General features: G+C 34.3%; 1 protein-coding gene across 1 annotated transcript in view; it reads right to left on the reverse strand.

Moving 5' to 3' along the window:
* Positions 1 to 9,161: 9,161 nt before the first annotated feature.
* LOC150110515 (homeobox protein MSH-B-like) overlaps positions 9,162 to 27,302 on the reverse strand; it is a 28,004-nt gene continuing 9,863 nt past the window's right edge. Inside the window, exon 2 of the mRNA XM_090394394.1 lies at positions 9,162 to 9,813. Within this exon, the coding sequence (XP_090250520.1) occupies positions 9,395 to 9,813 (419 nt within the window). The 3' untranslated portion in view covers positions 9,162 to 9,394. The remainder of the gene's footprint in view (positions 9,814 to 27,302) is intronic.

Here is a 27,302-nt window from a genome sequence, read left to right on the forward strand (position 1 = left end):
TTTTTACGCATGGAATTTATCGTCGATTTCCTTAATAGAGAAACTGTCTTTCTTCATCTTCGCATAATGAACAAAAAAAGTGGGCTCGTATTTTAGAAGTTTTATGAGTTTGCATCCCTTAAGTCTGCTAGGATCAGCGGATATCGGTTTCAATTTTTACCCAACAGAATGTTGGTTCGAATCCAGGGTAGTATATATGTCTATGGACGTCTTTAGTTAATAAACCTTTTCATGGCCCTACGTGAGACCACTGTTAATATTATTGGAATTCTGAAGTGGCTTAATAAAAGTACAAGTTTGAATATCGGGATTATTTGATCTTTAGTCCATATCTAGTGGGCTCAGAATTAGATTTATTTTTTATGTGAATGCCACATCAAACTTGATGTGGCATTCACATAAAAAGATTGCAAATATCAAGTTTCTTTTCATAAATTTAAATTTGCATATTCGTGTGCTATCTTTATACTGAATATTAGATGAATTAACTCCGTAACTGCTTTTCGAGATGGCATCCAAATGAAAAGAGCTGCTCTGTGTTTAATTTAGAATGTCTTTGTAAATTGGAAATAATTTCTTGCAAACAGCTGTGCATGTGCTTATTCAAAACCACCAACGCTAAACCACGCCAAAGATTTTGATTTTTATAAAGTGATTTTTCAAACTTTTTTTATGATTTTTTCTTATTGTGGACATTTCAGACTGGCAATATGATATAGCCCTGATTGTCTTCAGATGAAAGACAATTCGACTTTAATTTTTTTAGCCATTCCTAAAATTCCCCTTGTTTACAGCAAGTTGAATATGATCTGATATTCATTACCAGAATATCATTGAAATGAAATTAATATTACAATAAATAACTTTTATTATTAAAAGACCAGAAGATAAATGATAAAATATATATACAAAAAGCCAACAAGTTTCGCTAGTCACTGTCTAGCATTTTCAAGGCTGAACTGGTGTGAAAACAAATGCATTGAGTTACATTTCAAAAACATACACTTTAGTAACTGTTAGGCCGTTAATTACATTTTGTTCCTTCTGTTTGAAGGCGTGCATGTGTTCAAAAGCTTCAGTCAGATGTCGGTACATGACCACGTGTTTTGTAGTTGTTTGCATATTGTAATTCTGTTGAACTGAGAGAGATGATGAGATTTTTCCATATGTCCTTAAGAACAATGCCCTGATTTCTATTTAAATTATTACCTGTGCTACCACAGCTGCTTCTTTTAAAGTTATGTATCTGTAGTCATTCTCGATGTAAGGCATAGAACTGTTTTTCCAATCTATAACGTGATTTGATGTTGAGAAATGATGTGCTAAACCAGATGTGATGATTCTATTATGATTGACATCCCCCACCTGTTCCTTCTGTCTTATTTCAAAACTTCTCGAAGTCTGACCAATGTAAGAAAGGCCACACGTGCATGGAATTTCATTTACTCCAGGACATTTGAAGAAAGGTACCTCATCTTTAGGTGATCCTAAGATTTGTCTGATCATGGTAGTTGGTTTAAAAACCACTCTGATATTATGAGCTTTTAACATTCTTGCCAATTTTGTGGAAACTGAATTAATGTATGGAATGACAGCTGTGGACACATATTAGGGTACTGTAACACGTTGTTGGTGGTTATCTTTAAAAAGCCATTTGTTTAAAATGTTAGAAGGGTATCCATTAAGCGATAGAGTGTTAGATATTAGTGACAGTTCTCTCTGTACCTCTGTTTCTTTTGAAATCGACCTTAAGGCTCTATTACGGAGCATGTGAATGATGCTGTGTTTTTGTGATCTATGATGGTTGGACGAATAATGTAGATATCTACCAGTATCTGTGGGTTTCCTGTAAATGGACAGTTGGAAATTGTTATCTTCTTTCTTCACTAGGATGTCAAGAAAAGGAAGTTCTTTGTTCTTTTCTAGTTCTATAGTGAATTTGATCTTATTGTGTAGTGAGTTGATTTTGTTCAGAAATACGAGAAGGTTTTCCATGGCGTCTTTCCAGATGATGAACACGTCATCGACATATCTCCACCAAATTGATGGTTTTGGTACAATGGTAGAAAGAATATCCTTTTCAAGTTTTTCCATAAAAAGGTCTGCGCATGGTGGTGACAGAGGGCTACCCATGGCTAGTCCTTCTAATTGTTTGTATACAGTGTTGTTGAATTTGAAGAAATTTGAATTCAGGAAATGATGAAACAGTTGTGTAATGTCTTGAGGGAAAAGATCTTGCAGAATGTTAACTACCTCTACGATCGGTACATTAGTGAATAAGGACACTATATCCAGACTGGCCATAATGTCCGTTTTTGATATTTTAATACTCTTGATTTTTTCTACAAAATGTTGAGAGTTTTTAATGTAGGTCTCTGTATGTCTAATTGTTCCTTTCATTAATTTTGTCAGATGCTTTGCTAGTAGGTATGTAGGTGATGATCTTCCATCAACTATTGGACGAAGAGGAACGTTTCCTTTATGAATGTTGGGAGCTCCATAAAGGCGTGGAGTGATAGGATGTAATGATTTAAGTTGTTTTTTAAGTTCATCCGACCAGCCGGTCATGTTGCGGATAAGAGCGTTAGTCTCCAGGTGATTACTCATGATAGAATAACTCGAGAATGACTACAGATACAGAACTTTAAAAGAAGCAGCTGTGGTATTACGCACAGACAATAATTTAAATAGAAATCAACGCATTGTTCTTAAGGACATATGGAAAAATCTCATCATCTTTCTCAGTTCAACAGAATTACAATATGCAAACAACTACAAAACACGTGGTCATGTACCGACATCTGACTGAAGCTTTCGAACACATTCACGCCTTCAAACAGAAGGAACAAAATGTAACGGCCTAACAGTTACTAAAGTGTATGTTTTTGAAATGTAACTCAATGCATTTGTTTTCACACCAGTTCAGCCTTGAAAATGCTAGACAGTGACTAGCGAAACTTGTTGGCTCTTTGTATATATATTTTATCATTTATCTTCTTGTCTTTTAATAATAAAAGTTATTTATTGTAATACATCAGACCAAATATGTACAAGTTAAGTTCACAAATGAAATTAATATTGTTAAAGAACCACAACTATGGTTAACAGTTGCTGGCCTTGTACACAACACTAATGCTATCGGTCTTTGCAAACAATATCAGCAATCAATAAACAGCCAATTACCCAACACATCTTTTCAAACCTTGCTTAAAATGAAATTCCAATCTGCATGACCACAAAAGCAGCTGGAAGACAAAAGTGAACTTGTTGATATCCAAATGGAATGTTTCTTCATAAAACATATATTAATATGTATATTCTTGCTATGAATAAGCATTGTGATTAGTTTGAGAGAAAATCTATTCAAAATTATGTTTTAGATTTCGCATCCGTCTTGATGGTATCCAACATATTTTACTGTTAGGCCATTTGTAGATATAAAGGGTATCTTAATAGAATACGTCAAGTACTCACTTAATAAACAAATGTGATTAAATTACAGAATTTCCCCCCTGTGTAATGTCCCTTATAATACTCTGACATTTCTCGGTGTCTCCTGGTTTTGTTGTTATCCTGTTATGTACCAATTATACCAATTTTTGCCCTGCTTCATCGCAAAATTCCCTGGTTCTAAGTGTTCTGTTAATTGTTGAACAGTATGAGATATCTTTCAATGACTTGAATGTGAAATAGAATGATATAAGAAAGGCAGATCCCAGAAAAATCTACGGTGCAGGTGCATATCTTTACACAAGTGTGTAAAGATACTCTGAAGATATTCTATAGTTTTTCTGGGATCTGCCTTTCTTATATCATTCTATTTCACAGTCACACTGAAAGATATCTCATACACTGTTCAAAAATTAAGAACACTTAGAACCAGGGAATTTTGCGATGAAGCAGAACAAAAATTGGTAATTTAACAGGATAACAATAAAACCAGGAGACAGAGAGAAATTTCAGAGTATTATAAGGGACATTACACAGAGAGGGATGTATAAGAATTACCAAAAATATCATTATATAAGTCGACACCGTATGGTTATATAACATCAGCAAAATGTCCACTTGAAATCAGAGTTCTTAACACAGTCTTGTTAGAAATGTTTTCATCTTTGGTGTCAGGAACCTCAAGAGCCCTCCGACATCAACTCAAATGAATTGATGTCAGTGGAATCTTTCTTGCTGTTGGAGTCAGATTGTGGTCTGTTCTGGTTGACGGTCGCTGTCCAGCGACCGTGACCAGCTCTCCTTGTAGGGATACCTGTCTTTATACATACGAGGGTGGTCTGAAAAGTTCTCTGCCTAACAATGAAAAAACGAATTTATAATTTCAAAAATTTTTTTTTCAACATAACCTCCCTTAAAATGATCTGATATACATTTATTTATATCAGATCATCTAATACATTTATTCCAGCGATGCTCCAGCGCCATAATCGCGTCCCTGTAGTGGTTCTCGGTAAGATCTGCAAAATACCCCTATACAGCTACAATCACCTCTTGATTCGAAGAAAAATGCTGACCAGCGAGGAAGAGTTTTAGTTTTGGGAAGCGATAGAAGTCAGAGGGAGCCAAATCCGAGGAATAGGGTGAATGTTCCAACAATTCATAGTACAGCGAGCCCTTAATTTTCCCATTGCCAAAATACCTTTGTGGGCAGGTGCATTGTCCTGATGAAAGACGATTTTTTTCTTCTGCAAACTGGGTCTTTTCTCACAATTTTTTTCTTCTAGTCTGGTTAAGATCGGAATAATATTCCACAGTTATTGTTTTACCCTTTTCAAGGTGGTAATTAATAAACAAAATACCTTTAGCATTCCAAAACACCGATACGATGACCAGGGCCGTCGCCACATTAGATTGCACCTTGAGGTAAACAATTAAATATCGCCCCTGATGGATTATAAGACAAAAATGTAAGAAAATCTGCAATTGATATTTTGTTTTTATTCCAAGAGAAACATTAATGCAAAACAATTACATAATAATATTAATTAAATGTCAGCTCTATGGGGATATTACACAATAAAACTGTTTATAAGCGCTTCTAAATTTAAATTATAAGCTATGTCCGCCTCTATTGATACAGTTGCTAGACCAACCAATCTTTCTTTGGTCATTGCGGTTGGCAAATAATTTTTAATCAGTTTAAGTTTGGAAAAACTTTCCGCACTTGCTACGCTAACATGAATTGTTAGCGTGGCGAAGGAGCCTACCTACAATACGGCTGAACATGTGTCCTTATTAAGCCCGGCGTGAAGCAGGCTGACTCTATGCTACATCATGTCGACAGTACTGGCCATGGCCTTTCCTGGTGATGGAAGCGACTTTGTCTTCTTTGGCGCTGAACAACCGACTTCTGTTCACTGTTTTGACTGCTGTTTGGATTCTGGTGTGTAATGATGAATCCAAGTCTCATCCATAGTAATAAATTGACGCACAAAATCAATTTTATTCTTGTTAAAACGCTCCAAGCACTGTTCGGAGATTTTCATGCGAGTACGTTTTTGATCTGCTGTGAGTAAGTGTGGCACCCATCTTGCGCAAAGCTTTTTCATTTGCAATTCTTCATGCAAAATATATCCTACACGTTCTTTTGAAATACCTATAGTCTCAGCAATTTCACGCACTTTGACTCGCTGGTCATCCAATACCATATCATGCACTTAATCAATGATTTCTGATATTGTTACACTTTTTGGACGTCCTTCACGTGGATCATCTTCAAGGTTGGTACGGCCACGTTTAAACTCGGCAGCCCATTTCTTAATTGTCGAAAACGAAGGCGAAAAGTGCCCATAAACTTTCATGAACTTCAAATGAATTTCTTTTGGCGTTAAACCTTCTTTTACAAAGACTTTTATAACCGCAAGATATTATATCTGGTCCACACACGAAAGACCACAAGACCACACAAGCACACTAGTGCCTTGTGTGAGTAGTTGAGGAATGATGGTACCTAGATGAGCAGGCAAGCCTATAAAATGCCTACAGAAAAGGGAAAAAAAAGTAGAAACAGTTGTGAGAAAGTTTGAAGTGTTTGAGCAGTATCGGGATTGTCAAATGAAGAAAAGTAATGGAGTATAGTATCATGAGAAAAGTTCGTTTATATATTAAGGAGAGTTAATTAAAATTGAGCATGTGCAGTTAAGCAGAGTTTATTCTCCCAAATGAAAACTCAGTGATTTTGAATCCGACACCTCAGACAAAATTACCGTATTTATTTCTGCATGAGTGAATTTTCTCATGCCCAGAATTCAAAGATGGGAACCGTTGCCTATTGATTTCCTACAGTTACAATTAAAACTAAAACTAAGGAATTATTTTTATTTTTTATTTCCGCAGGTAGTTCACTTTTGGTAAAGGTAAATGGCTTTTTTCCAGTTATGTTAGTTAGGATTACTAACATGAAATGTAAGCAGTTGCTTACGTTCTCTTATGTTGCTTTCGCCTACTTACGTCTGCTAAAGATCGTACTAATCTTCCGATAATGAAGAAAATGGAGACTGACCGATAACCGATTTCCATTTCCTAAGAGTTATGGAGTGCCCCTATTTCCATGAAGAGTACACCTTTTGTATTTGTAATCTTAGTTAAAAATATTAAATGACGATATTAGGATTGTTCAGTTGTATACGACCACAAAGGAAACCCATGATTTTTAAACCGCTTTAATTTCTGATATTGATCTCATATTTTTAGAAAGTGACTACTTCTGAAAATAAGTGATACCTCCGTTTTAAGAGTTCCGAGATCAAAGGTTATTTACATATTGCAAATCACTGTAATTTTACGACAAAAGAAATCGTATCAGGATCAATCAAAAGAAATAAAAAAAAGGTCGCAGTGCAGTGGTTTAAAAATAACTTGATGCCCATAAGATCCATTGACACTGCAAAAGTATCTTCTTGGGAGATTACTGGTTAATATAATAAATCTACCTAACCTTCTGTCTGCTTTTATATAAGCTTGATTAAAGATGTAGTAGTAGGTTAAGGGGGAAATTCATAGGAAAGGAGATATTTTTGAAAATGATTTTACTATGCATTTGTGGAAAATATATATAGATTGAAAATTACAATAATAACTTATGAATATTATAAAAATATTATAATACTTTGGGTCCGTTATAACGATTGAATGCCAATTTTTGCACTAAAATCATAAATTGTTTGTCGTTTAAAGTTTATTATCATAAAACAGTCATCCACTAATGCTATACGGTCGTAAAAGATTTGTTTCTGAAGAACAGTGCTCGAAACAGTGACGTACTCAAGATTTAATCTTGGAAGGGGGGGGGGGTACGATTTGAGTAGACGATTTGAGAATAGACACTACGCATTGCATGCGATCTATGACTGAGCATCTGCAGTGATCGCCAATATAATGATATTCGTGATCTCCTCTGGCCCGGATCGGGCAAACGAAGTAGTACTCGGTCCGCTCGAGCACTACTTAGTTTGCCTTGCGTTCACAGCGGCAGTGATTCCCGAGAGCTATAGGGTATTCTACAGGGAACAGAGGTAGCGCTGTTCGATATTATCACAACTAATTCATAAGCAGTATAGAAATGGAAGACACCACACAACATAAAAAATAAAAAAAATAAATAAAAAAGAATTTTGATTAGGAAAAGATTTTTTGAATTAATGTTGTAAACAAGTGAAAAATCAAAAAGATTACATAGTTAACGAGCATCCAGTATTCTAAAAGAGTTTGATAGACTTTAATCTGTGCTGTTTAAGGCAACATTTATATCCTCTTTGAAATTATCTCTACTGCTTATTTTTAATGCTGACATTAGGTGTTCTGCTCTCTCTCGCTCTCACTCAAGGTTGAGGCCCAGAAGTTGACATTTAAAGCACCTAGGTATGTTAAGTAGATTATAGATTGCAGCGCCCGTGACTACTGCTCTTACATTCTAGAAAAATGAAAACGTGATTATGTTGCGTACTTTCTTTTTTGAGAATTTGAGTTGGGGGATTGGTCCGTACTCTCTCTTCTGTGTTACACATCATTCAGACGCTGGAGTTTGTATGAGCTGGAGACAGACTCGCTTCTTTTAGTGGATATAATGTGTAAATTTTCAGTAATATTTTGGAGTAATGACATATTTGGCCAATTCCATAATACCAATATCTTGAGTTCGTTGGATTGGTGTCCTTTTTTTTTTTCTAGTACGTTCCATCCTATAAAGCGCCTTAAGCGTTTGAAAAAAATTCAGAATTTTCTTGCTTTACACGTGATCTAAATTGCATAGATGAAATATTTTCAGGATAAACTGGAATGCTAGTGAAGATAAAGGCAATTTCTTTATTGAAGATTCTTTTGAGAATTCAGCGTAGAAGAAGAAGAATTTTGAAAGTCACATATAGAAGCATGGAGGTATGAACAATAAATTTGTGTGTGTGTGTGTGTGTGTGTGTGTGTGTGTGTGTGTGTGTGTGTGTGTGTGTGTGTGTGTGTGTGTGTGTGTGTGTGTGTGTGTGTGTGTGTGTGTGTGTGTGTGTGTGTGTGTGTTTGAACGGCCCGAGTGCCAGAAATATTAACACCATGTAAAAACAAAATTATTTTGAACTTCATTTGAGGACTTGTGTCTTCAGAGGAGAGTAATAAATACATTGTGAATATCACTGATGCTTCCAGAAATGTGTAATGATATATTTATTTAAATATTATAAAATACAATAGCGTCAAACAATCGATGTTCTGAAAATTTCTGAACTTCCATATCAAGTAAATAATCGAATAAGATGTATACTTTCTTATCCTTCGTCGTATCAAACTAAGGCCAAGGATAAATGATTCTTATTTCAGTCCTGAATAGATATTTTAGCAAGGTAATAATTTTAGTAAAGTTTAAATATTGAATTCAAATGATTATTATCATTTTCATGATATTAGAAAAGTATGTTGTACCAGAGCTATCTTGAATTACACACATACATACTCGGAGTAGATTTGATTGTTGTATTTGGAAGTTGCAACTTTCATCTTTTTAATAAACATTGGCGTATTCCTATCTTTCCAAGGAATCCATTTCAGCATGAAATTTATAGGTTAGATAAGACTGATAATGAAGTGAAAGTAATAAATCTCTTTCCCCCACTCCTTTTACTCATCTAAAATGTGTGGCTGATAATAATAAAAAAAAAATCCACTATATATTCATCATTTTATTTTCAGACTCCGATCTTAATAGTACAAAATTAGTTAACCTATGTTATCCATTTTAATAACCTTCAAAACTAATTTTTGGGTTAAGCTGTTTCGTATTGCAATGTTGTGGCTGCATTTATTTTCAAAACTGTATACTTTAATTTCAGGAGTGGAAACGAAAAATGATCTCATATTATGTAATGCACTAAGCTTTTTTGCTTTTCATTATTTATCAAAGAAGTATGTGATGGCACTGCGGTCCTAATATGGCTCTATTAGTCGGGATGAAATTATGATTGTTGAGTGTAGTAGGTCCTAAAGGTAAAAATGGATTGAGTGCTGAAAATCCAAGATTAAAACTAGGCATCAGTGGTCTGTTAGCCATTCGTAGTTTCTCTATTTCTGCCTCCTTTAATCGCTTCTCTTTTGCTCTTCGATTTTGAAACCAGATTTTAACCTGGGTTTCTGTAAGATTCAAGGAGCTGGAAAATTCTGCTCTCTCTGCAATTGATAAATATTGCTTAGTTCGGAATTTTCTCTCCAGAGTGAGTAGTTGTTGTGTTGTAAAAGGAGTCCTTGGTTTTCTGTTGCTTTTGTGACGTCGTAATTGGCACTTGACAGGGGGAAGTTTAGGCGCCTCTAACTGGAGTTCTGAAAAATAAAATTTCAAATATATAGAACGCAGTCAGTGTTAAATATATGGCGTGTAACAATATGTAACAGACAAAATTTCTAAAGCAATTTAAATTTAAATACGTAAGAATTTAAATAAAATAATATTCACGAATTTATTTATTTTTTCCTGGTACCATTGTTTAATATGTGTTTTAAATCTGAAAAATTATATTAATGCAGCGCATAAAATTAGAGAAGCAATCCGCATGAATATTATAAAATAAAATAAATCCGCATTAATGTTGAGCTTATTTCAATATAATACTTCGCCAACTTGAATTAGTTTATGGCAAACTTAAAAACTTTGATGTTGCATGTTAGAATCACTTGAGTAGTTCTTTTAACCTTAAAGCAAATTGACATTACCAGAAATAACATAACGATTAAGAACTACTAAATAAAGTATAACTCAATAATTTAAGTCTCATTATTCGCCTGTAACTAAATGTCTGCATAACTGGAGGAATGGAGCAACCACTTTATCGTGTTTCCTAATTGGATGAAATTATCAAACTGTATGTAATTAAACTATCTTTGATAGTTTACTTAAAGAAAGTTTTTATTCTTTTTCCATGCATGGAAAAGGAATAAAAGCATGTAAGAAGGACTTCTCAAAACAGTAATAAAAGGTAAAACTTCTGGGAAAAGAGCAAGGGATAGATCCTCCATGAGATGGATGGATGGACAGCGAGTCTACAATGACTGATCTTCAGAGAGTTGAAGTTTCCAGAAAAACATGCAATAGGACCACATGACGAGGACTGATGTGCACATCACCGAGGAACAGAGTGACCATACGGTATCTGATGTCCAATGATACTGTCTGATGATGTCTAATGATGATGATACTAACAAATGGATGGATGGATTCCATGCATTGCACATACTATCAAAATTATTTCTTTACTGTCTAAAACATATGCTAAAAAGGCGAACTTAAATGGAGTTCCAATTTGAAGTTCAGAGTTTGTTATGCCACTTATCTCTACCCTTTGTGACAGTCTTTACCCATCGCTTTTTATATGACAAAATAATCTCAGCCTGCTGTAATTCAAAGAAGAAATGTTGAAAACTTTCAGACCTCAACCTTAGATCACTCATAATATTATTGCAATTTAAACTTAAGATTTAAGTCACATTGCTATTTGGAAAGAAAAAATAAACGACATTCTTCTTTATCAAAAGTTTTTGACTATAATGTTCAATTAGTTTCAACATCATTACATTATTTTCTTGAAAATTTAGTTTTCGTTCCCTTCTAGCTTACTGTTGGCATTCAGCTAACTATATAGTAATTAACTTTATTTATATCATGTTTATCATACAAAAATAGCTAGAACAGTTCGGTCAAATATCCAATATTTATATTTTCCATAGGCACTATTGTAATTCTTGTTTCTTGCGTGGAAAATTGTCAATTTTTTCTAAACGTTCTGGAGTACTAATAACTTAACATAAAAATCAAACGAAGTCTGATATTTTTATTGTTTCTTTTTTTTATCTGATCACTTAGTGATCCGAAAATAAATATCTTGAGTCTTTTTTATAAAGATGCGAGAAACGATATGTCGCAAAAAAGAAAAAAAAAACAGTGGTGAACTTCGACACCCGCCTTTCAGTACACGGAGATATGCCGTCGACTGCATGCACGTTAATAAAACAGCACGTGTAGCGTCTACACCATTACATTTAGCTGTAGCAATGGTGTTGACATTGGAAGAAAAGATGTTTATTGTTTAGCATTATTTTCGTTTTCATAAGTTGGTAAAGCAAATGGTCCAAGCCTACGGCGTGTTTGTGAGCAGTTTGTTCGTCGTTTTCGTAAGGGTGTCCCAAGCAATAGTGTCATCATTGCTTTAATCTAGAGGTTCCGACGTAGCGGGAGTGTTCTGCAGCGATAAAAAGGGTTCGGGGAGATCACAAAAAGTTAACACAAATGAAAATCACGGGCGTGTGCTGGAGCAAATGTTACAATCTCCGAAATGCAATTTGTGTTTTGGAGACTGTACAAACTGTGACAAGTTTGAGATACCGAGGGGGTCACTACAGAGAATTCTTAAGGAGCTGGGTTCCTTTTCGTACGTCATTGAGCTAGGTCAGTGCTTATCAGCAACGCATTACCTGCAAGGCGGGAATACTGTGCATGCTTGCTGAATGATCCGTCCATAATGTCTGGATCTTGGATGAAGTGCATTTCCATCTAAGTAGTCATGAACAGACAAACCTATAGGTTTCTTGGTTTCTCAAGACCTGAATTTATCCAATAGAAACCTCACAGCGAGAAAGGTCATAGTATGGTGTGAGGTTTCCTGCCCGACTGGGAACAATTGGGCCCTACTTCATTGAAGAGGGTGGTGTAACTCTGACCTTGAATAGTGAGCGCTACATCGAGAATGTGTTGGTTCCGTTCACACAGGATTTGCATGGAATGTGTCGTGCAAAAAACATTCCATTTCATGTAAGGTATTCCAACAGGACTGAGCAGCCTATCACACATCAAGTGGTTCTAGACCCTATTTATCAGAACGCTTCCCCGGGAGGTTAATTTCGGGGTTCGCAGAATTCCTGTGCCCTTCACGTTCTCCTGATCTCCCACCATCTGATGCCTTCGTTTGGGGTATGTTGTTGAAGGAATGGGTATTCCCCCATGACTCACCTTCAAACCTTGATGAACTAAGGAATAAAAGTACACAATACGTCCAGCAGATGTCGCAACTCTTGTTCTCCAAGATGACAGCGAACCTTCGCATGTCATCTTGGAGCTACGAAACCAGTCTTGAAAGACAAGGTGCCTATTTCGAGCACGTAATCTACCGTCGTTAATGCTTTATTCTACCAAGATTCCACCGAAAGTTGTGGATGTACATATCAACAGGTGTAAACATATATTTCTTTGTTAATAAGCCTGTTTACTGCATAACATATATCGCTGTAGTTATTCAGTACTATTTTTTCCCCGCTATACTGTACAACATATTTGTAGTGGAAGGATCCATCATCACCATCAATTCAAACTACGTTATTTATAGCTTACTGAGAAAACAAAATAAGTTGTAATTGCATTTTATCCATTAAGTGCAGTGCAAAAATTCAGATAAATATTTGCGTTCTATGCAGTTTTTTCTCCGCTAAACGATGAAAAAGTAATAGACGTTGTGGGGTCTTGATAGTACCAAGTTTTTATTGTTCATTCCAAGGATAAAGTTGCTAACTTCATCCTTTTGATGCTCAGCAGTTCTCCATTTAGTTAATATTTGTAAGCTGTAAACTTACTTACACAGTAGCATGTGGTCATTTTCATAGGACATGTAGCGAATATTTTTTATAAAGATTAATGAAAATGTTTTGTAAAAGGTTATCAAAAATAAAAGAAACGGAGACGGAGTTGCGTGTTTAAATATTACCTACAAATAATAATCAGTCGGTAACCGCATTCAAAACTACGGCTTCTCTAAACCCTAGTTCTTGAGCGATTCTCTAAAACATGCACAAAGCAAGATATAACTTACGATCAATCGTGAATAATAAACGAAAGCCACAAATATATTATAGTTATATGCAAATTACAGTTCTATGCAACAGAGTTTTTGTGCGAGAACACATGAACTCACCATTCCCATACTTTATATCAGCAGGAGGAACAGGGTAGCCACTTTTATCTAACAAAAAAGAAAAGAAAAGAAAAAAAAAGAAAAATAATCGTGAAGATTACATCATTTTCACTTAACAAGAAGATTTAGATGCAAGAACCTGGACAGTGGTTGTGTTCTCTAGCCTATTTGCTAGTTCTTGGGATGAAAAGCCCGAGTTTTTTGAAGGAAGACCACTTGCTGACTTACTGACTTACCTTCATTAGAAAACTTATCAAGTATCTTGCATTTTTCATTGGATTCAAACCCGAATTTGTCCAACCGAAAGCAAACTTTGCGTCCTCATTACTGCGCTATGGCGAACTTCCAAGTTATTGCTAAGGGAACTTTGCTGACCTTAATTCATCTTAAAGAATTGTTAGTTCGTTGGGCGATTCAATGTCTTGAAGTTTTTGGTTCTCATGATGGATCTTTATCATATCCTAATCTTTCTTTATCGCCACGATGCTTATGATAATCTCATCGTACTATACCAATAGGAATTTGACAAAGAATTATATTATCAATACTTTATCGGAGTGACTTTGCACAGAGCTATTGATAACCCTGAGGATGTCTGATATGGCTATTATCTGCTACCTCATTTTTGATCAAATGAATGTCGGAGCAAATTTCTGAAGCCTGAAAAGTTGTGATAAACACATAGAAAAAAATGATATTAAAGAAACTGATATGACCACAAGAAAGAACATATCTTAAAATCCTTCAGCCGCTATCTTTCATAAAATTGTAATAAATTGTTCTTTTTCTTTTAGGATATATAAGACGACATGTCAGACGTGAATTCCTTCATGGTGATTATCACAAATTTTCAGCATACCCTCGTAGTTTTTGAGGAAATCCTGAGTGGTGTAAAGTAAACAAATTACATGTTAAAGGTTTGCAAAACCTCTTAAACATGTTAAGAGGTTTTGCAAAGTAGAATAAAACTTTTAATATATATACAGACACCTTTTTTGAATAATTGCTTAAATCAAGGAGATTTGGAGTATATACACACATTCCATTTCATGTATAAATATAACTGACAAAATATCATGCTTGTACATTCAGCCTAATGCCTGCAGGTAGAGTGAAAAATGAGGGAAAAGATCGCCTCTGTACACTAAAACAGGTCGCCACAATCTTGAAAAAATAAATGAAAATAAAAATAAGAATTAAAAAAGTGCACACTCTAAGCATTAAAATAAGAGTAAAAAAAATCAAAAATTGGACAGTAAAGAAATAAGCTAATTAATTTTTAAATTCTCAGAAATTGTAAAAATTTAGCAGATCCGTCGAATAGGGAAAATAGCATAATAGGGAAAAATTTCAAAGGGAAAAAAATAGGGAAAATAGCATAATAGGGAAAAGATTTTCCAATGACCAAATAACTCAATTTTATCAAAATACAAAATTCTTCAGCTTTAATTTAATTTTTAATTTCATGATTTCACTTTGAATGGACCATTCGAAAGAAGTAGGCGATGAATTAAAAACTTGTCCAGCCCTTTCAATTTCGGTAACAACTTTGTCGAAGACGATCATGACATTTCTCTCAAAAAATAACCAAAATATCGAGAATCAAAAATTCTACTCCAAACAGTGTCAACCTGTGTTCTATGTAAAATAGTTACACGAAACTCGTGTAACTATTTTACATAGAACACATGATGTTACACATGATCTAACACATAAGTTAGATCAAAATAAATAAAAGAAAATTATGCCCACTGCACATGCAATTAGGAAGTCTTCATCTTTCTTAGGTATTAGATCCAACACTAGGTCACATTATTATCAGTGAAGCGTCAAATCGTTTGACGTTTCTTACTTTCTTCTTTTTTTTTTTTATTCAACTTGCCAACTGTAAACGCTTACTAGTGACAGAGTTCTTCTCCAGCAATAAAAAAAAAGCCCATTGAATTTATTTTCTCACTTGTTTTGAAGTTCAGTTCGTGCACAGCTGTTTGCCAGCTGTCTGTAGTAAGTTTATAATCGTTGGTTATTCACGCACCTCGGAATAGTTGTTATTTTTACTTGGAATAATGCCTGAGACTTTCTCTGGGTCTCACTTTTCTTTTTAAAATGATCTCTCTCTCTCTCTCTCTCTCTCTCTCTCTCTCTATTTTTATATTAACTTACTCTATTTTCGACTTCCTTATGCTAGTTGCTTTTTAGTGGTTCTGCTCAGCGTCCTGTGTCCAACAGAAGTAAAGCATCTTTAAAGACTTCTAAGTAGAGACACTATAAAATTAAACGACCGCCCAAATATCCTTACGTTTCCTTTCATTTTTAATTTCCCTTTTACCATACTTATTTCGAAATTTGGTACTTCAACTAGTATTTTATCGTTTATTAAGAGAATAATCCCTTCTATTATTTATACTAATGAGACAGAAGAACCAATTATTATTATTATTATGCAGAACACAACACATGCACCCTTTGACTGAAAACAACAAAAAACTTATAGTTTCGATTCTCGTATTTATGAGAGGAATCTTTTTGTGCGAGCTTTTTCAACTAAGTTAGCTAGTCAATAGTAGGCTTTTACTCCAACTAAACCAAACTGCTGGAACACCTACGCATTTAATAGAGAAAAATGCATTGCGAGATAGATTAGTTTAGTGTGGAGTGGCTTCCTGTAATGAGTCCAGGAATTCCATGACAGTTCCATGTAATAAATAAATAAATACTCGGTAGGTCAGTCGTTTTCGAATAAGTCCTTTAATTGGAGAGGTGGGTTCGATCCCGTCAAAGACATGAAAACCTTTTATAAGGGCTTCTCAAATGAAGGTGACGGCAAGTTAGTAAGTTTCGGAAGCTAAAGGTTTTTTCCTTCCTGTTAATAACAAATTTTTCCCCCCATAGAAAAGGGATGAAGAATGTTATTACATGGATTTGATTAATGTAAACCTAAGTTCTCTGAAGAATAAATCCTACGAATAAATAATACTCGCGTATAAGTAAGCATTAAGTGTGAACGTATAAGGGACGCATCCCCTTTAAATTCCATAAATTATATATCTTACAATAATAACAATAACAGACCACATAAGTCATGTTTAAAATAAATGAAGTAATAATACGGACCTTGAAGAAAATGCCTTATTGTCCACGATGCCTTTACTTGTAAGAACTTTACAGGGAGATGAAGGCAAAGTGAATGAAATCAGCTTCATTATTATTTTTTTAGTCTCTGGAAGCTAAGAATTATGAAGAAACAAAGTTATACTCTTTCAAAGCAAATTATTGTACTGCACTCTTGTGATGTCGGTGTTCTCGAAAGCTCTACAATTATGGGTTCCAGACGCAGATCTTTTTCATCAAGATTGGGGATACTGTTCATTTTCAGAAAAATTGGCAAAAGAATTTGTCATTATTTATTTTTTATGTATTTAATTATTTTGCAGGAGGGTCTCGATACTACACTTCGAATTTTCAGATTCTGCAAAAATCTCCTAGTGATATAATTAGTCAAAAAGAATATGAAAAACAATGTAAACCGGAAAAAGAAATGTTTAAAACCTGTACTTAAGACGTATATAGCTAAAATGACCCGTGCTGCACCACTTTAATGCTAAACGATCGCGTATGGTTGTTGATGTGAATGGATATTACATTTTGTGGTTTATAATTCTTTCATGATAATTTTTTTACTAACAGTAGCTTTTTAAGGCTGTTAATCGAGAACACTCTGTTTATCGAGAAACTGAAATTGCTTCACTTTTGTCTAGGTACACGCTACTATACCCACCAACCAGGAAAACCACAAAAAATTAAGTGTAGTTAACAATATGATTATCATCTTTTCAAGCTTAGTAATAATAAAATTTTTCCAATCACCTTTTCTTTCAGTGATGATTCTCCAAAGCGAAATACAAAACTAAGTAAATGTGCTTTTCTCTCCTTCTTGTAAAATTTCCTTCTGCATGATTCCATAATTTTGTCAACCAGTATATCTTGAAGGAGAGTGGACATGTTATTCGTTTCTATGTTCATTATATTACCTCATTTTATCTCATTTTCCCTCAGTAAGTTAGGCTCAGAGGCCTGTCATTTACAAGTATTTTAGCTTCAGAGAAACCTAATTAATTCTGTGATAGTGGCGTTGTTTAATCCTGTCTGCAGAGATTGAAGATAAATCATCTTCAATCTTTTCTTGCAACAACGTTTTTCGCGCTTTTCACAAGATTCAGACCCCATGACATTCCAACCAAAGTGTTGTTACCGCCTGGTTAAGGAGATGCTTATATTACTTCTTTGAATATTCTATATAGAATGTAATATTTTTCATAGATTTTTTTTTCTACAAACTTCTTTTAAACAACCGACCGTAGTGCCTGGAATGGCTTGATTAACTCGGTGACACCGACAGCCAAAATTTGGTTTACTATAATACATAAAAATAAAATTAGTATATTTTTACTGAGAAACGTCTTTATAAAAGTGTACAGTGTTGTTTTATTACGCAATGGAGTTTTTTTATGTAAGACAGTAATTCTAATTATATAATTCAAATAAAAGAAAGGTTATGATTGTCCTACGATGTGACTATTTAATTCTGAAGCCTCCCTTTAGTATACAGAACGATCAGGTTAGCATGCTTATTTTTCCACATTATCAAACTGATCAACTAAATCGCCTAACTCAGTGTGATGCGACCGGTTATTCAATATGTAACAGCGAATAGCTATTAATATCTGATGTTCGTTTAAATTAAATCATCAATAAAATATCTAATTCGATGTTGAGTATAATTGAGCTTTCATCACAATTTTTAGATGATTTTTTCATAAATAAATTCCTATTATGAAATGCCTTTATGATATTCAACCAAGAAATGAAACATCTGTTGTTTTTTTAACTTTATTTTTATTTTTTACTCTCAAGATGGTGCAAATTGGATTCTATTTAAATTTTATGTATTATCGCTAACTTTTTTCAAAACCATTGCACAGATTATACATGAAATTTAAATAGTATCCATTGTTTCTCGAATAGTAGTAACAAACTGCATGGTACATCAAGGTATAAAGGCAAGCTTATCCTTTAAATGACTATACAATACTGGACAAGGTTTAGAGCTAACCTGCTTCCAGCGAGGTAATGTCCGAGGCTACCATACTGAGCATCGATCAGTTCGCGTACAGTTATAGAGCATAATTATAGCGTAAAAAATTCAACCTTAATTGACTTCATGAAGACTGGAAACGTTATATTGAAAACAAGCCTAAGAAACAATTAGACCTATAAACTGAGAAAAGATAATATTGAAAACGGTTTTGTGTTCCTTCCTTCGTGGGTAGAGTTTTGTGAAAGAGTTTATTGCATTCTGAACTCGTCCTCGGTTTCCATGAAAAATTGTTATATACGAGTCAAATATCACTCCTAAAAATACTCTAATTTGACTCGTGGTATAGAGCTTTCTGCGATTGAACAGTAAACTGTTGGAGGAACTTTGGAATGAGAGGGACAAATGTGGTACGTGTTTTTTGTATCTAGTAGATGTTTTTGGATGTGATGGTTATTAAAGGACGTCATTTAACAGAGTGTAGGAGCCTTTGAAAAGTCGGTTGGTATTGACATATCCTTTGTTGCGAAAGACCCGGGTCTCCTACTCTTTCTCTATCTCTCTCTCTCTCTCTCCCTCTCTCTTCTAGAAAGTGATGAGCCTTTTATAAGAGTTTTTAAAAAGCAGGTAAGCTGGCTGATTTCAAACAGCGTTGGAAGAGCTGTTCACCCCACAAAGCAAGCCAACCGGCAGAAGAATACATGCAGTTAACACATAAAATACACTGACCTTAGAACTTAATTTCTTTGGAAGTTTCCATAGAACTTCCTGTTCTGAGGAAGTTCTATGGAAACGATTAAAACCAGGACGATTACACATCATGCCATACTGCATTGGGCGGCATGATTTCAAGAAATGGAAGTATTTCCTAAAACATTTTCCTACTTTTAAGAACTTCGCATAGTACGTTTAAGAAGAGTTAGAACGTCAGTTTGTGGGTGGGTGGGTGTGTGAGGGAAGAAGTGGATTCAAATTTACTATAGAAAGAGATCGCCAATTTGGTGGACAAATGGATAAAAAAAAACCGTTTATCAATATTTGAAAGCTTACTCAAGAGAATTGTTCTGTAATCACTGCCAGATGTACCCTAATGGTGGACGTTTGCCTGTGGTTTGTTAAAGTAAAGGATTTAGGAAACATTCTGTTGTCAGATTAAATTTTTCAAAGTATGCTTGACACCTCTTGATTATATCATTTAGGCCTGTTTTATGTTTACATACTGTATTATGATGGTTGTTTCATTATTCGAAAATTGTATTTTAGTTATTCAAAATTAAGTGGATATTGAATACCACATGTGGTATTCAATATCCACTGAATTTTGAATAATTTTACTTCGCCGAAGTGAAGCCTGTTGGCTCTTATTTCAGTAATTGTATTTTAGTGTTTTTAAACACTAAAACACCAAAATTAGAAAAGACTGTTTTCTACTTTTCTAAATACCAAAGTTCAGTAAACCCGTAGTACTCTTAGTATACGATAAACTGGAAATATTTATTGTACTTTTTAGATTCATACAGTATATAGAATGAGATGTTTCATGAAAGGAAATGAATTCAATAAAGAGGAAAAATATTAACTTAATAAATCAAATATTAGTCAATTAAGTCCGAACGGTAACAGTTAAACGTGTTCTTTCCCATACAAGAACAATGCAGATCAAACAAAAAAGCAAGCACGTCTCCATTGATGTAATAATATTTGTTTCAAACATTTAATGCGTTTTCCCGCTTACTTGCTGTTTAGTGCCAGCAGGGATACATTCACAGAATCTGAAAACCCGCATACAAAAAAAAAGTCGATTCGTTACATATTAGAAGCATTGGTGGTGGTTTTTCTCTTTCAGTCGTTTCCAACCCTAGGTGACTTTGTAGGCATTTGCCCACAAAGTGTTTACAAGTGAACCATTGCTCCCCACACACACCAATTTTATCCAGTCTCGGTACCGGCATATGGCTGGGACGTATTGATGACTGTAATCCACGTAAGTTCACAGAGGGGGGCGGTTTGCCTTTTCTGGGGGGATGAAAAACCCGAGTTTCCGGGTGAAACTCACTTCCCCCCCATCTCCCTATAAGACCGGCTAATTCACCTTTTATCAAATCGAATCCAGGTCTTTCCGAACAAAGGGCTTCGCCTATATCGACTGAGCTACGGAGGCTCTTGAAGCATTGATATATATTCATATACGTCAAGTTCAAATGGAAATCTATAGACTTCTTTTTGTGTGAATTATTATATTTATTTATTTTTACATTTGCTTTAGGTTCCTTCTTAGCGTATTCTAATTGGTAGAGAGTTAAGTGGTTGTGTATTAAAAATCCTTACTAAAGATTTTCAAACTTTATGTAATTTCACTATTTGCAATTCAAGGTCTCAAAGGAATGTTCAGCCCTTCAAAATTTATTCAAAAACGTGCATGTTATGAAAGTTATGTTCTGAACGGGTCATGAAGGTTGCGTTCCAGTACTCGATACATTCTCTCTCTCTCTCTCTCTCTCTCTCTCTCTTTCCGAAACATGCCACCATGTAGCAATATCATATTACAAAATGGGAAAAAGTAACAACAACAACAACAATAATAATAATAATAATAATAATAATAATAATAATAATAATAATAATAATAATAATAATAATAATAATAATAATAATAAACTTGGCTTCTTTTCCAACAGTTTATCCAAAATTGATAATCAAAAGAGATCTTACATAAACGATTGTATATTAAAAACGCCATTGATGCACCATAGTGTGTAACGACTAATAAAAATTCGATAGTTTGAACACAGACGGTCCTTCCAGATACATCTCTTTATTTTAAAAGGCACATTATAATTGCATACAAACCATTGCAACTCATCTATAGACCTAAACATATTCAAGCATGTTTCAAGCATATCAAGCGTACGTTTACAAAATCCATTGCACATGTTGTTAACCTTATGAATACCAGGCAGAGCGTTGCAGCTACGACATCACCAAGGCGATGTTAAAGTGTAGAAGAAAATGCAGTCCTGACAGATTACATATCGAATACAAACTACTTCTATTATTTGGGATAACAACCTCCATCCCTTCATTTGGAAAATAATTCTTCATACGCCTTTTTAAGAAATTTTGTGAAATTTTGTTGAATCGAAATCAAGGCATGAAACAACATAAAGTTTAGCCTTAAATGTAATACACAACAAGCTAATTAATAATAGAAGTTAGCGAGCAACAAATTACCTGCACATGAAAATAATCGAAAGCAAATATAACAAGTGAGAAAATAATTGCTGACAATTATCAAAATATGAGTTTTCTAATAATTTTAGGCATGCATGACCGTTTGATAAATGTCTGCAATCATTTCCTTAGTTGCATTTACTTTTGACTGCTTTTTTCGATAGCGATATCATTATCACAATTGAACCTAAAACCATTTTTGTCATTTTTATCATAAGCGAAATTTTGTTCTGCATAATTTTCCAAATCATAATGGCGATCTTAAATTTTAGATATCAAAATTTAAAAAAAACATTAAATCCTATCACACCGTAGAAGAATTCTGATTATGATTTCTAATGATTTTTTAAATAAAAATAGTCTAATTATAGCATAGTATAGTATTATTTTATTAGAACTTTTTTTTCTAATAAGAAACAGAATTATTGAAAAAAGGAAATATTTCATCGACTGGTCTTGAGCCTAACGCGGTTGAAGAACAAAACTTACTCCACTACATCTTTTCCATAGGACCAAATTAACATTTGTTAAGCACTCTCATGTAACTGTTTACATTAATGAGGTTTGAAATTTCTTACAGTTTAATTTCCGTTGTATTAGCGAGAATTGCCGTGATTTCTAAAATACGTATTATACCTCCCCCCTTGTGAGATCCCTAACTGTTCCAAAATGAAAATGTCCATGAATGAAACCACTCTTGCACAAATTCTAAATATTCAATTTCACTAAATTCCATCCAGTCTTAGTCCCAGAATAATTTCTGAACTGATGATAAAAATAAAATCTAATAGGTAAAAATGAAATGCTCTTAAAAACGCCTCACTCGAGCAAGCCCTCATTAGCCATCAACCAAGCAACAAGATATATCAAAGTTTCTGATATGTAACAAGTCAACTTTATTTAGCTTATTTAATAATCACTTTATTAAATAAACTAAACATTTAGATGACATCCTCAACAAAGGAACAAACTAATATCAGAAGAATTTCAGATATTAGTTTCAGACATTTTTCAGATAGAATTCAGAACTAATATCTAAAGAAAGTCAGGAGATTGATGCTAGATGTAAGAGTTGCCCTCGCTTCTCTCCCTCCCCACACCCAGTGAACTTCTACAGTACTTTTGAACCGACGGGAAATCAAGGTAGTGTGCCAAAATTTATTTACACCAAGAGTTCTACAATTTCCAGGGTTTCGTAGTCCTTGAGCATCTTTCAAAAATCACTCGCTGCGATTTGTAGTATGATTTGTGTAATAACTCCACTTTCATCTGATGAAGCAATGGTTTCAGTTATCATTAAAGTACTGTTTGTTATGTTCTTTCCTTCCAACCCTGTTAGTCCATTCTGTTTGACCCAGAACTTTTTTCTTTCTGAGTATGCGAATAGTTAGGCATTTTAGATGCCGCTTATGCAATTCTGATATTGCTGTAGTTGTTGATAATGTTACTGATTAGTTGCAAAGCTTGTCGAATGAGCGACCAACGTGAGATAAATCATTGCTTAATCTAAATATTTTAGGATCACATATGACACGTCTAGAATAGATTTAAATGGAATGACTAAGCAATTGAAAAAAGGCTTTTGAATTATTTATTTATGTTGGATTTTGTAAAAAAAAATATTTATGTCGGATTTTTGATTTTATGCATAATGAACAGCTGTGAACAGAAGATAAGTTTTTAATTCGAATCAGAAAATGAAGATTCTGTAGATGACATGCTATGATATTATCAATGACGTCACTATGATTGTATTAAAAGGTCTCATGGGCTTGTGGTTTAGTAATGTGATTCTGCTGCGAATGAATAATAACAGTAATTTGTTCTAAATTAATATCACACCCATTTAAATTTATCTGTAACGCAACATAAAATGCAATCCTATCTTGGGAAAACATCATAGATGTGCAAAGAGTGGTCATGCTTTGTTTTTTCATAAATTATTGGAATAAATATTGTTATAAGTCAATTACGTTACTGAACTGTGATCAGGGAAGAGTTCCCTAGATTAAGATTTAAGGCGGTAATATTAGTATGGACTACGTTAAAAAATTAAATAAAAACAAAAAAATTAAGAGAAGCAACTAAAATAAATTATACAACAGAAATTAAGAGAGGGTTCAGCATGGTGCAGAACTATGTAAAAAATCAATAAAAATACAAACAAAATATAAAATTAATAAAATAGAGAAAAATCCTTAATCCACTCACTTTGGTAATGTACTATACGCTTACAATTTCGTAGTAGGAGTCATATAAAAATAACTGAAGAATTTCAAGATAGAGTAAGAGTAAGAGAGTTATTTGATTTGTTATTTAAACTTTATTACAATGCTGAGGCAACTAAAGCTATGAGCGACGTGCCTAATGTAGTTTTTTTCTGTTTTTTTCTGTTTAGCGAAAATAAAAACTAGAATTTATGGAGAGGGGAAAATTCTGTGCACTCCTATGAAATCAGCTGACTCAACCTCACTTGAAGGGTCTTCATAATTGTTCCTCACGTTCTAAACGAATTTGACCCAAGCCTCTCTATCCATAGGTCACATGTTTCTTCCAACTGTACTAAGGTGTTTTACGAATCTATGACTACTGGATTTTCTCCTTGTTTAGAAAACATTTCAATTAAGCACAACAGAATGAGGATCATTTGGACGGTCAAGGTTTGTCTGATTTTAAAAGTAGGCCATAGACTACAGATTTTTCTTGCTTCAGCAAAATGCCGGCAGGCAGAATAGCATCGTTAGAATGCGCCGCAGAGTAAAAATTTAATTTGTGTTTTTTTTCTTATTTTTTATTAAGTAAAAAGGTTTTAATATAAAAACACGACTAGTTTCGGCTTGTAACAGCCTGCATCAGGTGACATTATAAAAGAAAGAAAAAAGAAAAAAAAACACTAAAACAGAACAGCTTAAATAAACTATGAACATCATAGAGAGTCTCTATACATAATTGACATTAAATCGTTGTGGTTGTATTTAAAGCTGTTCTTTCATTAGTTGTATTGTTGGGAAAGTGCGTGCTAGTAGCATCTCGTGACCGCCAGTACATGATTACAGCTGAATGACAATCTGGGAGGTTGTAGCTCAAGTTATTATTTAGATGAACAGGATTGAAGATGATTTCTCTATATTCCACGATTTTTCTCTCTAGTTCATCATTGCAACGGAAGATGTTAGTAGATTTTTCCCCGCAGACTTTGTGACTTTGGTTTTCATCAATAGGATTAGCCGAGAAAAGATATGACTTGATAATGCACTAGCTCGCTGTCTCTTGTAAGTAATGTCCCTCATGTGTTCTTCCATACGCAATTCGACAGATTTGTCTGTCTGCCCAAAATAAGGAATATCACAATCACACAATATTTTATATAAACCAGGGTATTTGAGTTGATGATGATACACCAGGGTATTTGAGTGGCTTATTAAGAAACGGATCTTTGGAAGTGGAGTGAACAAGGTTCTGATAGTGTATTTTCTTAGAACATTTGTTAATTTATGTGAAACTGTACTTATGTAAGGAATGGATAATGCCTTTGAATCTATTTGTTTCTTCTGAGTGATGTCTATGAGGATTAAGAGGGAATCTGTCAATGATTCTCTTGGAATATCCATTAACTTCGAAAGAAGTTTTGAGGTGGTTTATTTCTGTAAGAAGTTCATTTGGGTCAACCAGAAAAGAACGGGCTCTATGTCCCAAGGTGGAAATTATTCCACGTTTATGAGCAGTGAAGTGATGGGACTGACTATGCATATATCTGTTGGTATGTGTGGGCTTTCTATATATATCGATATTTTGAGTTTACCAAAAGAGCGAGTCAGTATATACAATAATATCTAGTAATATACAGTAAATACAATATCAGAACCTTGTTCACTCCGCTTCCGAAGATCCGTTTCTTAATAAGCCACACAAAATCTTGTCATCATCAACTCAAATACCCTGGTGTATATAAAATATTGTGTGATTGTGATATTCCTTATTTTGGGCAGACAGACAAATCTGTCGAATTGCGTATGGAAGAACACATGAGGGACATTACTTACAAGAGACAGCGAGCCAGTGCATTATCAAGTCATATCCTTTTCTCGGCTAATCCTAATGATGAAAACCAAAGTCACAAAGTCTGCCGGGAAAAAATCTACTAACATCTGCCGTTGCAATGATGAACTAGAGAGGAAAACGTGGAATCTAGAGAAATCATCTTCAATCCTGTTCATCTAAATAATAACTTGAGCTACAACCTCCCAGATTGTCATTCAGCTGTAATCATGTACTGGCGGTCACGAGATGCTACTAGCACGCACTTTTCCAACAATACAACTAACGAAAGAACAGCTTTAAATACAACCACAACGATTTACTGTCAATTATGTATAGAGACTCTCTCTGATGTTCATAGTTTATTTAAGCTTCAGTGTTTTAGTGATTTTTCTTTTTTCTTTCTTTTATAATATCACCTGATGAAGGCTGTTACAAGCCGAAACTAGTCGTGTTTATTTATATATATATATTACCTGTCATTGTAAATATAGTTGACGACAAACTTGATAGAACATCAGCTGGATTTTGTATGTCAAGTTTGTGCGATCAGACATTTGACATAACTACAGTGACCTTCAGTTTTTTTTTTTTTAGATTACTGTATTAATCATTATTTCATATTTCTGATTTAGCAAATGAATTTCATGGATTTTGATTCACCACACATCACTTATCTATGAAAGAAGCTGAGGGTCAAATTCCATTTATCATGAGAATTTTTAGACCTTTTTCAGTTAGTCCATTTTAGACCTTTTTAGTAGCCAAAGTGAGTCAATTTTAGTTAGAGCAACTCTCCTGATGCACATCGATATGGTAAAAATGAGTTGGAACAGTTTGGTGAGTCTTAATAAAACGTTTACGTGACTTTTTTCCATAGATAGGATAATTTTGCTATAATGATAGGCAATGAAAACCTCCATATGGATAAATAATTGCTAGTATTTATTGATCTGTACGGCATCTAACTCTAAAAATCATGAAAGCGAACAGCCTTTCAGTTTCTACGGAAAACGAGAAATCCGTCTCTTTCCACACGTTTTTTTTTTTCAAAGCTAGCTATAGTAGAGATTCTTATAGACAGAAAGCATTCTTCGTTTTTATATGATAGTCCTACCCACGAAATGTTGGAAACTTATATCACATTTTATAGCCATCAGTGGTGGGTGAGTGAGAGATGCATAATGCAGAAACCCTGCTCTAGAGACCTAATATTGCACATTTTAACTCACTTTAACATTCCTTCACGTCTAATGAATAAGGTGGTAGTTTCACAATTGGCCTCTGAAATTCGTCTTCAATGTAAAGATATTCGTAAATTTTCATGTCATTACAGTGGAATTCGAATCTACAACTTGCAGGTTCTGGAGAAGAGGCGCTTAACGATACACGTGACCAGCATAGCCGGTATTACAGCCTCTTTCCCAAAGGTAAAGTTCTAGGAGTCGAGTATATTTAGAGAGAGGAACCCTCAAAGGAGAAAAGTAAAT

The sequence above is a fragment of the Typopeltis vanoorti genome, chromosome 1, assembly GCF_054136105.1.
Source record: "Typopeltis vanoorti isolate ZY-2024b chromosome 1, IOZ_Tvanoo_1.0, whole genome shotgun sequence".
Lineage (NCBI taxonomy): Eukaryota > Metazoa > Arthropoda > Arachnida > Uropygi > Thelyphonidae > Typopeltis > Typopeltis vanoorti.